At 34.0% G+C, this 12,411-nt stretch overlaps 4 protein-coding genes across 4 annotated transcripts in view; 1 reads left to right on the top strand and 3 right to left on the bottom strand.

Moving 5' to 3' along the window:
- HELRODRAFT_178465 (hypothetical protein) overlaps window positions 1-4,939 on the top strand; it is a gene marked incomplete at both ends in the record, with an annotated part of 5,105 nt that extends 166 nt beyond the window's left edge. Inside the window, 6 exons of the mRNA XM_009026561.1 lie at window positions 231-258; window positions 502-559; window positions 2,617-2,743; window positions 3,280-3,385; window positions 3,775-3,815; window positions 4,872-4,939. Of these exons, the coding sequence (XP_009024809.1) occupies window positions 231-258; window positions 502-559; window positions 2,617-2,743; window positions 3,280-3,385; window positions 3,775-3,815; window positions 4,872-4,939 (428 nt within the window). The remainder of the gene's footprint in view (window positions 1-230; window positions 259-501; window positions 560-2,616; window positions 2,744-3,279; window positions 3,386-3,774; window positions 3,816-4,871) is intronic.
- Window positions 4,940-5,331: 392 nt separating this feature from the next.
- HELRODRAFT_178464 (hypothetical protein) lies at window positions 5,332-6,373 on the bottom strand (the record flags this gene model as incomplete). The annotated part of the gene is made up of 3 exons (XM_009026560.1): window positions 5,332-5,541; window positions 5,694-5,869; window positions 6,199-6,373. The coding sequence occupies 3 exons, from the start codon at window positions 6,371-6,373 to the stop codon at window positions 5,332-5,334; spliced, it is 561 nt and encodes a 186-aa protein (XP_009024808.1).
- A 1,029-nt stretch (window positions 6,374-7,402) lies between these two features.
- On the bottom strand, window positions 7,403-8,784 carry HELRODRAFT_178463 (hypothetical protein; the record flags this gene model as incomplete). The annotated part of the gene is made up of 2 exons (XM_009026559.1): window positions 7,403-7,711; window positions 8,704-8,784. 2 exons carry the CDS (start codon window positions 8,782-8,784, stop codon window positions 7,403-7,405), a joined length of 390 nt encoding a protein of 129 aa, XP_009024807.1.
- Window positions 8,785-9,649: 865 nt separating this feature from the next.
- HELRODRAFT_178462 (hypothetical protein) lies at window positions 9,650-12,085 on the bottom strand (the record flags this gene model as incomplete). Its single annotated transcript, XM_009026558.1, has 4 exons — window positions 9,650-9,811; window positions 10,802-10,934; window positions 11,402-11,507; window positions 12,022-12,085. 4 exons carry the CDS (start codon window positions 12,083-12,085, stop codon window positions 9,650-9,652), a joined length of 465 nt encoding a protein of 154 aa, XP_009024806.1.
- Between the last annotated feature and the right edge of the window lie 326 nt (window positions 12,086-12,411).

Below are 12,411 nucleotides of genomic sequence, written 5' to 3'. Positions count from 1 at the left end.
AGATGAATTTTCCCACGTTGAATTTTCCCTCACGATGAATTTTCCCTCACGATGAATTTTCCCCACGATGAATTTGCCACGATGAATTTTCCACGATGAATTTTCCGGACACCCGAATATAAAGTTAATCAAATGAGATTGAAAAGTCGAATAGAAAATAATTTAGCAGAATGTCCCCGAAAAAATGATGGTTTAGTAATATAGTTCACTTTCTTTTTAAATTTTGACAGAAATTTGGTTTCCTAAATCAGATTTCAAGTAATAATTAATTAAATCAAACAATCCAAATACATCATCTATTGCACATGATTTAATAATTAATTAAATCAAATAATCCAAATACATCATCTATTGCACAAAATAGGGAAAAATAATATTTGATCTGTATTTATTACAACGAGTTATGATTTTGTGTCTGCTTTCTAAATCAAAATAATAACAATTAGAAAAAGTTTTTGGTAACAGTCCAGCATAAAACTTTAAAACAAAACATGCACAAAGATATACGTGGAGTTTCGAAACAAACAGCATTTGTGATAGAGCATCGAATTTTGAGCAGGTAATTTTTCTCGTTGCTCTCTTCATAAACACTTGAACCGTTTTGTCAAAGATGGATAAGTTGACGCCCAGATGGTGTTGCCGTAGACAAGGTGGGGCAGACAAATGGAGCTATACAGAAGTTTTAACGTACATTTGGGAAGGAAAAATTTCACTATGTTGACTGCGCCCAAGGATTTGGATATTTTGTTTACGCAATTTATATGTTTTTTGAATGTTAGTTTATTGTCTGTCATGATTCCTAAACAATTTGACGACTCAATTTCTGTTGTAGTTTCATTGTCAACAATAATTTTGTATGGTTCTTTGTGTTTTAAATACTAAACAGGTCAAAAAACCATAAGTTTAGTCTATCTTTTTGTTGAGATTCAACCTGTTTATTTTGAACAATTGACTGAGCATCATTATTAACATCACTTACCATCACTCTCATACTTTTGCTACATTTGAAAAGGTTTTTGTCAACAACGTATGTGATTTAATCGAACCTTTCCAATGCGTTTGACAAATCGTTGATGTAAACGGCAAACAGCAGAGGCCCTAGGATGCTGCCTGGAGGGACTCCTGTTTTTATTTCTTGCAATTTCGAATCTTTTCCATTCCATCTCACAAACTGCCACCTATCACCCAAGTAATCAATTTCAAGACTTTCCCTTGTACTCCATAATGTTTTAATTTTTTGAGAAGAATTCTATGATCAACGCAGTCGAAGACTGTACTTAAGTCGAGAAAAATGCCAGTTTGTTCATTTCGTTTAGTCGTGTTAAAATATCATCAACTAAATCATAAAAATTGAACTGAAGTGGAAGGCGGTCGATAAGTGACGCAACTATAATGTTTCTGAGTTGAGCTTTGTGGATGGTTTCGACGGCATATATTTTAAATATTGGTCGGATTGAGTCAAAAATATCATGCTGTTTTTTAATATTTAACGTGTTTTTAAAAAAAGTCCAACACCTCCACCAATTTCACAAAAACTTGGATGATCGTCGGTGTTTATGTTTTTTTTTTACAGGCTTGATGCATATGATGTTTACATATGATGAACTTGATGCTTTTGCTTTCAATCATGTTGCTGTCCGAAAGATTAACGTTGCCCTCGTAGAAATTATTTTTTTATTATTTGTTTGGAAGCAACAAAGAAAGTTTTCAGCTTGTGAGCCAACTATCTTTGATGGTTTTTTTTGTTATATTGTTATTATTGGCTGATTTGCTTATTTGAGGAAGCAATCTAGTTTTATTTTTTTGTTTACTTCTTTGAACCAAAGTAAAATTTTCATCAGTTTGGCTATCATCTGATTGGATTTCATTATTAAATCTGTCTGTCCAAGATATTTTAGCATTCATAAACGAGATGTTAATAATCTCTTTTCTGTTGTTTAGGTGAATATAGTTGCTGTACGTTTTTTCAGAGTTTTTTGAAATGTTGCTTGTACTGGTAGACGTAACTGTCAGCTTGTTCAACAGTTTTATTTACGTCCAACAATTCGTTCATTTTATTTTCAATTTTATTAATTGAATTCGCTAAATTGTTTAGCAGATTGTTTAGAGTATTTTTAATATTATGAATGACGGAAGTTGGCAGATGTTGAACCATTTCATCGTCTAACACATTTTGTCTAATCAATAGTATCCAAAGTTTTATCAATTTTAGTGTTATCTCGAGATTTGTTGAACAATTTCTCTCTCTTTTTTAGAATTTCAGCTTCATTTATCAAAATTTTTTCGCAGTAGATAACTCCGCATGCAAATAAAATCCGAAACCACATTTTGCATGTTGGAGTCATCAACATTTTCAAAATATACCAGAGAACTTCTGAAATTACGATTCTCTCAGTCGGCATTTTTAAATATTATCATTTTCCAATACCATCATAAACACGATAATTACTATAAGATATATCATCACTGTCAACAAGACCGCCATCCATCATTGCTGTAACAAATTAACGGTTATCATTATTAAGATCACGAACAACATCAATTTTATTATCAGCATCATAGCCAACAACATCGACATCATCGTCACCAACATCGTCACCACCACAACCCACCCAGTGTTTCATGAACTGCGTCCTGCAGTGCCTGGCCAACACTTACCCCCTCCTCCAGCTTTGCCTCAACTATGACCTCAACAACCAGATCAACACCGAGACCAGTCGAATGCGAGGATCTCTCGTCAGAGGTTGGTTGATGAGTGGGTGGGTGGCAGGCAAGGGGGTGGTAATTGTTTATGGTCGTGGTGAATTTTTAAAGCTCTGTGTTTTAACAGGGAGTTGTTGAATGAGGGCTTCGTTTGAAGGGTGGGTGGTTTTGTATAGGCTAATTTTAGGGGTTGGTTACATGTGAAATGATATTTGTTTGTTGGTTTGTTTGTGATGAATTTTATGTGATTCAATATGACGAGCATGTTTGGTGGATTTGTTTTTCAGCATCTGAAATTTTTAAAGTTATCATCATCATCATCGTCATCACCATCTTGTTTACTTTCTTATTCATTGTTATCTTGTACACATCAATTTTATTATTTTATTTTGCATCAACATCTATATGATCTCAACTTTTTTATAGATTTTATTATTATCGATGCTATTGTTATAATAGTAGTAATTGTTACATTTTCAATATTGTTATTATTATTATATTGTTATTATTTCATTATTATTATTAAGTTGTTATTATTATTATTGTTGTTGTTGTTGTTGTAATCCTGACGACCAGCCTACGTAGATCTGACACACTCGATGTGGAAGGGGATGGACACATTTTCACCGACCACCTTCAAACAGGAGGTTTCCAGGTTTGCCAAACTCTTCGCCGGATACAAGTTTGTGTTGTTGTTGTTGTATTTGTTGTTGTTGTTGTTGTATTTGTTGTTGTTGATGTTGTTGCTGTTGTTGTTATTATTATTATTTATATTATTGTTGCTGATTGTTTTGATGTTATTGTTGCTTATATTTTGGTTGTTGCTTACGTTAGTATTACTTACATAGTTGTCTATATTCTTGTCGATATAGATGCTGATGTTGTTGTTGACGTTGTTGTTGCTGATGTTACATACATGTAGATAATATAGAACAATTGTTGTTTAGTATGTTTTATTATATTTTATAACTTTTATTTGGAATGACAATTATGAATATTATGTTGCTGTTGTTGTTGTTATTGTTGTCCTCGTTTGTTCTCATAGCAACTAACTAACTCAACATCACTCAGTCAACAAGACGCCCAAGAGTTTCTAATGTATCTTTTGCAAGGTTGGTTGTTATTGTTACGTTGTTGATTTCGTCATGTTATTGTTGTTATGTTGTTGTTGTTTTTGTGTGTTGATGTTGTTAATTTTTATTTTATTTAGAACTATTGTATTAATGATATATTTTTTGTTGCATTTCATTTGTAATTGGCCCTACAAGCTATATGCTTTGGGTTTTAATAAAAGGAGGCTTGTAGCCTTGTTAAAAAAATATATTGATAACATTTATGTTGTTTTTTTTTGTTTTTTAATATTACCTTTATCATTTTTCTCTGTTCTTATGATGTTATTGTTTTTCGCTACAGCCATATTAGCTTTGGTTATTGCTTGTTAATAAACAATAAAAATAAATAAACATAAACAATAGGCTGCCATATAAACAAAAAAAATATACTACTATATAAGCAATGATAAACATTGTGTTATTGTTTCATCTTGTTGTTAGCGTCGTTTGGCGTGGATAGTTGAATATTCTGATGTTTGCTCTTAATGTTGTTGCTGCTGCTGATGATGATGTTATAATGGGAGTCTCTATGGATAGATTGAATCACATATAGTAGTAATACAGGACAATTCACGATCTGCTTCCAGAATATTTGACAAAAAAAAATTAAAAAAAATCAGTTATGATGAGTGGTATGAGCCTCAGATCAGATGATTTTTTGCTCGTTGTTCCTAGCACTCAACTACAGACAGCATCACGAAACATCGCAATTTCGGGACCGATTTTAAGGAACAATCTGTCAAAGTCACTTAGAATGCGAAACCTCAAATTTAGAGAGTTTAAAAGAAATTTAGAAACTCATTTATTTTTGCTTTAGTTATATTGTTGACATTAACTAATCAATTTTTTGGTTTGTTTTGTTGATTGCCGTCTCATGTTTTATTTGTCTTTGCTATGTAAACTGCAGATAGCGCTTTTTAGAACTTCAACTTTTAATTAGCGCTTTATAAACATGATTATAATATAAACACACGCGCGCTAACAGACAAATGAATAAATAGACACATAGGTATGTATTACCAAATCTAATTAAATCTTTTTATTCAATTTATCAAGACAAAAGTATGAATAATTCGGAGACCAAGAAAAGAAAATGGATTCTTGTGAGCTCGGCCACTTTGTAACTTAAACTATCCTTTCAATGTTCTGATTATATAATGAGAATTGTTTATAAATCAGAACTGTCAATAAATATAAAAAAAAAGAAAGAAAAAAAAATGTGTCAATGTTAATGAAATCAAATTTTAGTCAATTATTATCCTTTAAAAACGGAATTTTCGTAATTAAATATTTTTCAGAATTAAAAAAATAAATCAACGGTTTCATTGTTCAACCACTTTTTTTGAGATTTCAGATGAATAATAGGTATTTCTTTAATCGTGTAATATTTTGATTCGTCTCTTTTGTAGTATATGTCTTCAAAATCTGTGTTTAGGTATTTCTTTAATCGTGTAATATTTTGATTCGTCTCTGTTGTAGTATATGTCTTCAAAATCTATCTTTTTTGTCACCATTATTATTTGTTTGAAGACTGTTTTTTAGCTTGTCTCTCTTTGGAGACCCAATCTCGCACTACATCTTGCGAGGGCCATATTTCTGGGTAGCGCATTTTGGTTATGTCTTCTCTATTTATACAAACTCTGAAAGCTATGGCATGTTCTGTATTTTCATCCTGATTTTGTCCCTCAGTTTTTTCTTGAAAATGAACGGTAAAACTTAAAAAAACCTGGATGTTGTTTGCTGTCAACTCATCCACCAGGTCGTTTTTGTGACATTTGACAAGATTTAAAAAACAGATTTAACAATAAGTTTAAAATCATTTAGTTTCGAGTTTTCTTTGTTTTTAACTCCATGTATAATGTTTGTATTTATTTTAACTTTCTTGTTATTTGCACCGGCAATTAAACGTGGTCTTTTCTTGGAACGATCCACAGTCATAAATGGCATCTCAGTATCACTAGTAGCCAATTCATTCAGTATTTCTACATTAATTGATGGTGTGGGCTGTGGAGTACTTGGAAGTGATGTGACTTTGGCTGACCAGTTTTTGACACCTGAAGTAATGTTATTAAGTATTAATGGCTCGCGCGACTTTACTTTGGCTGGTTTACTTTGCTGCTGCATGATATTACTCATACACATTTCGCTCCAGCATACGATTTTACGTTGCTGTTTTTACTCGCTTTAGCAAGTATGGTGGTTACATTTGCTGCAATTTAGTAAAAACTAAATTTAAAATAAACTCCAGCATCTTCGTGTAATTTGGCACTTTTCTGCTGTCAACACTTATCGTAGCTTGGTATTTTGCCCATTGATCTATTTTTTATGTAATTAATTGAAATAATGTCTAAAGAATTTTTTTTTCTTTGTTACTCTCTTGGACATTCCGTGTTAGCGGCTTCCCAGTCCGCAAGTATTTGTTGTTTGGCATTATTGATGGCATCAATAGAATAAAATGAAACAACATTAGATAAAAGTTCTTCGTTTTCAAACATTTTAAAATTATTAAATACAAAATACAATAATTTGTTCTGGACGCAATTCACGGCAGCCGCCATCTTTACCTGCCAAAAAATGTATATGTATTATACATATACAGACATACATATACACATACATACATATACAAATGCATACATGCACACATATACAAATGCATACATGCACACATACTTACATATTGTTATGATTATTGGGGTTGTATCAAAAATTAGTCTTTTTTATGGGTTCCATGGCTAGCCAACCCTATTTAACTCAACCCCATTTAAGCCAACCCCCTCCAACTCGACCCACATGCAAGTCAGCCCACATCCAACTCAACCCACATGCAAGTCAGACCACATTCAACTCAACCCCATGCATCTCAACCTCATTAATCTCAAACTCATTTAACTTATACCTCATTTAATTAGACCCTCATTAAACTGAACCCTTATGCAACCAAACCTTTGTTTAGGTCAACCCACATTTAACTTGTCCCAAATTTTACTGAACAAACAATTATCCCAACCTTTATCTTAACCCAAGGCTTGGATCTGAACCCAATCACATCTTGTCTAAAATTAAATCCAGAATCCTCAGCTCTACATTTTTAAAATGTCATTGAAGGCCTAAAACCTCTTTTCTGTTTGTGTCTAAACAATTAATGCAACATTTATACAGTACAAAAATATGGCAAAAAAAGAAAGACGGGAGATATCACAAGATTAAAACTTCTTTATTTCCATAAATATTCTTTGCATATTTAAAAAGTTTAATGAAGCTGTTATTCTAAATTGTTCATGTGATTTAACAAAATTAACAAAATTTAGCAAAAAAAGAAAGATGGGAGATATCACAAGATTAAAACTTCTTTATTTCCATAAATATTCTTTGCATATTTAAAAAGTTTAATGAAGCTCTTATTCTAAATTGTTCATGTGATTTAACAAAATTTTTTTTAAAAGTATTCTCAATTTTTAACTTTATGAAACAACTTCTCCTTGTTCTCCACAAAGTTAAAACAGTAAATATTTACGTGTAAGTTCCTCCAATCAATTAAAAACCATACTATTCTTTTTTACGTGACTTATTCTTTGGGGGAAAAATTAGCTTACTTGAAGATGGGCAATTTGTCTCAGATATCTTAGTTTATCTGGCTCTGTTCCATATCCTTGGACTTTGGCAGATAATTTTTCAGCAAGGGCTTTATACTTGTTCCTGGTTGCCTCAATTCCATTCCTTGCTTGAACAGCAACTAATCTTTGGACTCCAATGTCATTCTTGATCCCTTGAAACAATTTCCAGACTCCAGGATGATGACAAGAAAACATTGCATTCAGTGCATGATGATAGCCTTCGGAAGCATTTGTTGTTTTTGGAGCACAGGCTAGTGCATCGTTTGTACGATTCCAAAGCTCTGGGGGAAATCTTGGAGGGGTTCTTCGGTTGCACATTTGAATTCCCCTTATGTAAGTTTGGTCAACATAAGCTAAAAGTGCTGTCAGTTCGTCACCATCTGGAAACTGTTGGCAAAGCAGCTCAAAAACTTCAGTCAGCTCATTGAGTGGTACAAACGCCAAGGAACACAAACTCTTTATGAGCATATTGAGGTGTGCGTCTCTCTCATATTCCCCTTTCAAGCCTAAAGATTGAACCTTTCGCAGTATACTTTGACAGAAGTGAAAAAAACATCCTGATATATGTGCATTTGAAAACTCATGCCTAAAAGCGTTTATCGCAGCTAACTCAAAATCCAGTAATATTTGGTTTGGATTGGCAAGGGGGCAAGCTGCTTAAGATATTGAATCATTCGTTCATAGGTATCCTCTGTTTTGTCAGGTAAAAGAAAATAAAGACATGGAGGGTAAAAACTACCAACTTTTACATGAACTGTATAAAGTTGAAAAAACAATGAAGGAACACATTTAAATGTGCCATCACCAACAAACAGTTCAGATGAATCAAGGTATCTGACCATTTCTCTATCGCCTAGCACCAAAATTCGTTTGTTATCATTTTCTCCTGAATCTAAAAGAACAAGATCAGTAAATTCTTGAGGAATTGGAAAAGATGAAGACTGTGGTTCTCTTTGATCAAAATTATTCTTCTTCCGCTCTCTTCTAATAGTTCCTTCAATGGAGCTCTTTTGGGGCAATCTTGCCATAACATCCTCATTCAGGCCTCTCATTTGTTCTGCAAGGACATTTCTAGTCGAGGCATTTGAACTAGTTGCAGCATCTTTGATGTCAGACATGACTTTATCTTTTGAGTATTCAAAGGATCACCAGGATGTTCATGATCGTTAGGTTGTTTTACAATTTGTTGACCTTTGGTAGTTAACGTAACATGGCATTTTAATGAAAAATATTTTCGACATCTCCAAACAATAGAGCCATCTTGGTTAGACCTTTTGTAAAGGTACTTCATGACCATTGTATGCAAGAACGTTTCCACCTTGGTGTGATTTGTACATGGAATATTGAGCCATTTTTTGATTTTGAGAATCTGTTTGGATTTTAAAAATAAAATCTTTTATTTTTACAAAAAAATCTACTTTTGTTTATATATTTAAGAAATAAACGATTAAAGAAATAAATATTTTTTCTTACAAAACTTGTTACAACTTTTTAAATAAATAATGACTCAAACAATGAGAAAAAACTAAATAAATGTTTACTGTATGGAATAGTAATTTTTAAGTTAATTTTAATTATGCATGTGTAATTTTGACAATTGTCAAATCTGCTTTGATCTATGACTCAAGATTCATGTGTGCATATATACAGTACAACATTATTTTTCACAGCTAATACTAAGGTCTCATTAGATTTTTTAGAAATTTTTTTTAAAAAAATGAAATGAACTATTGAAATATTTACTTACCAAGTCTTTTAAATGAAACAACTTTTGTTTGGCTAAGATTGATGTTTCAAAAATTCTCAACCCAATTCAGAGAGAGACAAAATGCAACTGCATTAAAATCACAACTGCTTAGCTGAGAATTGAGAAGGCTTTACGAGATTTGTAGTCAAACAGGAGAAACCAGTATGGAATAATTCCTCAGAAACGAGAAGCAAGGATGAGCAAAAGAGACAAAAACCAATTTTTGATTATTAACTGAAACCTTTTTTTCTACCCAAAATCGATAAATTTTATACCAGTACAGATAAGTTAAAACACGTCACATGGTTCAATGGACTGGGAAAATTAACAGTGGATTTTTTACTCTTTGATTCAGTAAAAAAAATTGGGCCCAAATGAACATGGGTTGAGCTAGACAATGGTTGAGCTAAACAAAGGTTTGGTTGCATAAGGGTTCAGTTTAATGAGGGTCTAATTAAATGAGGTATAAGTTAAATGGGGTTGAGTTGCATGTGGTCTGACTTGCATGTGGGTTGAGTTGCATGTGGTCTGACTTGCATGTGGGTTGAGTTGGATGTGGGTCGAGTTGGAGGGGGTTGGCTTAAATGGGGTTGAGTTAAATAGGGTTGGCTAGCCTGGTCACCTTTTTTATGCTATGGATATTTGTTGTCATCTTAATTTTAATCATCTGTAATATCATCATCATCATCTACAACGACATCATCATCATCTACAACAACATTATCATTAACAACAACGATAACATCATCAACAACAACATCATCATCAACATCTACAGCAACAACAAAAACATTAACATCATCATCAACAACAACAACAACGCTATCATTATCAGGACTTCACGAAGACTTGAATAGAATTAAAACAAAGAAGAAAGGCAATAACAAGGCTGTTGATGATTCACTGAGGTACTGATCATGATGTTTATTGTTTCTATAATTATCATGGTGGTTATTATTATTATTGCGGTTATTATTATTATTATATTAATTTAGTTGGCGATGGTGATAATGATTTTAATGATTATCATGATAATTGTACTGATTATGATAAGTGGTAGTAGCAACGGTGGTAATAATAGTAGTAGAAGTAGTAGTAGTAGTAGAAGTAGCAGTGTAGCAGTTAAGGTAGTAATAATAGTAGTAGTAAAAGTTGTAATAGTTATTGTAGAAGTGGTAATTGTAGTAGTAGTAGCAGTGGTGGTAGTGATGTTGAGTAGGAAATAGATGGATGGATAGATAGGTGAACGAGAAAAGTTGTTGGCATCTGATCATTTCCATTGCAAATTTTTAAAGGAAATATCAATGTTTGTCGATGAGGATGATGATGATGACGATGATGTTAAGGACAATGTTGATAGTGATTGTATCAGTGATGATGATGATGATGATAATGTTAGTTTGATGATGATGGTGTCGATAATGATGATGTTGACGCCCATAATGAAATAGGATGGATATATTTTATAATTTAATTAACCTTAACTGCATTTTGTCAATTTTATTTTTTATATCAATGCTATTTAGTAATGATGATCATCATCGTTATAGTTATTATGATCAATCGATATTTGTAGTATTGGAAGTTGTGATTTTGGATGTCACTAAGGTAGCAGTACTAACAGCAGCAGTCGTGCAGTACCAGCGTGGCAGCAGTACTGTTGTTGTGTTGTCCACCAAACTGCGAGGACGTTGCGTCGCTATAAAGTGACATTCTGCCTTTTGTGAGACTGTAGATGACTTCTTATTCCAAAATCTGATGCGCATAGTTTACCACAATGGAGGCATCGAGGACCAGTTGGTTTCAATTCTCTTGATGTTACTGCATGACAGATATGTCGACGCCTCTAAGAGGCATTTGTCCATTCCAACATAAAACTTATGAGACCAGCTTTACTAATCTTCTTCCATGTATACCGACCTTTTGCTATTTTTTCAAGTCCAGCCACTGTTGTAACAATAGATATTCAGTCGGTGTAGTACATGCAATCCTAAACATATCTGTGAGAGGTATTGTTGCCACCATCATATTCCAAGAATGCTGTGATGACATCGAACATGGAAGGTCTCAAGAGTATTGTTGTGTCGACGATAGGAGTCCAGGATTCACAACTATAAAGCAGTGCCGAAATGCAGACAGCTTTGTACACAGCAATCTTTGTCATCAAAGTAATATTGTGATTTGAAAAGACACGACTCCTCAGTTTGCCAAATGCAGCCGACGCCACCCTAATGCGATTCTCAATTTCACGATCCAGACAGCAGTCAGTACTGAGCACACTACCAAGGTGCATGAATTCCTGCGAATCATTGAGAGCATCTCCATGAACTACAAAAGGTATTGCTGGTTGGTTTTTATTTATAAATCGGCGACAGTCAGAAACAAAATAAAAATTACAGAAGCCAAAACGCAGCCCTGTTTTAATCACGCTGTAGTCAGAAATTTTGACAGCCAAATCTACCCAGGATCATCCACAGCAAGTCTCTGTTGACTGTATCAAAAGCCTTCGTCAGATCGATGAAGGCAAGGAAAAGATCCTTGTTCTGTTCAAGGCACTTTTCCATCAAGTGGCGTACAGCAAAAATTATATCGGTGGTGCTATGACCACTTCGGAAGCCGCATTGCGATTCTGGAATGATATCATCAACAATGTGTTTTTGAAATAGTTTCAACGTGACAGGCGTCAGAATTTTGACAGCGGTGGAGAGCAAGTATATGCCAAGACTGTTACCACACGGTGTCTATCGCCCTTTTTTGTAGTTGGTCACGATGTTTGCATCCATCCATTGCTGTGGTGTTATGCCAGTGGTCTAAAGGCAGTTAGATAACGGGTGCCGACAACCCGAGTCATCTTGTATAAGCACCAGGAACTCGCTTTCGCCCTTTCTGCTGTTAGCATTACCCATGGGGAGCGACGAGGACGCCAGCAGCTGGACTTTATGAGCAGAGCCTGTGTCAAAAGGGCATTTCCCAGGATTTATAGCTGCACAGCTGACCAATGCAATGCAGCCCCTGGGACCAATTCTCCATTTCCCCCATAAAGCACTAGTATTGCTTTAGTAGTACTACTATTTTCCTCATAAATTACTAGTAGCACTTATTTACACTTGATATTGTGGATTAGTGGCAGCAGCATTAGTAGTAGTAGTAGTAGCAGTGTCAGTTGTATTAGTAGAATCAATCAATCAATCTTCGTTTTGCGTCCAGAGACCCGGTTTCCCGAGGTAGGACG

This window comes from Helobdella robusta, assembly GCF_000326865.2.
Source record: "Helobdella robusta unplaced genomic scaffold HELROscaffold_48, whole genome shotgun sequence".
Classification (NCBI taxonomy): domain Eukaryota; kingdom Metazoa; phylum Annelida; class Clitellata; order Rhynchobdellida; family Glossiphoniidae; genus Helobdella; species Helobdella robusta.
Note: the sequence above shows the minus strand (reverse complement) of the source record. Positions and strands in the feature narration are given on the sequence as shown.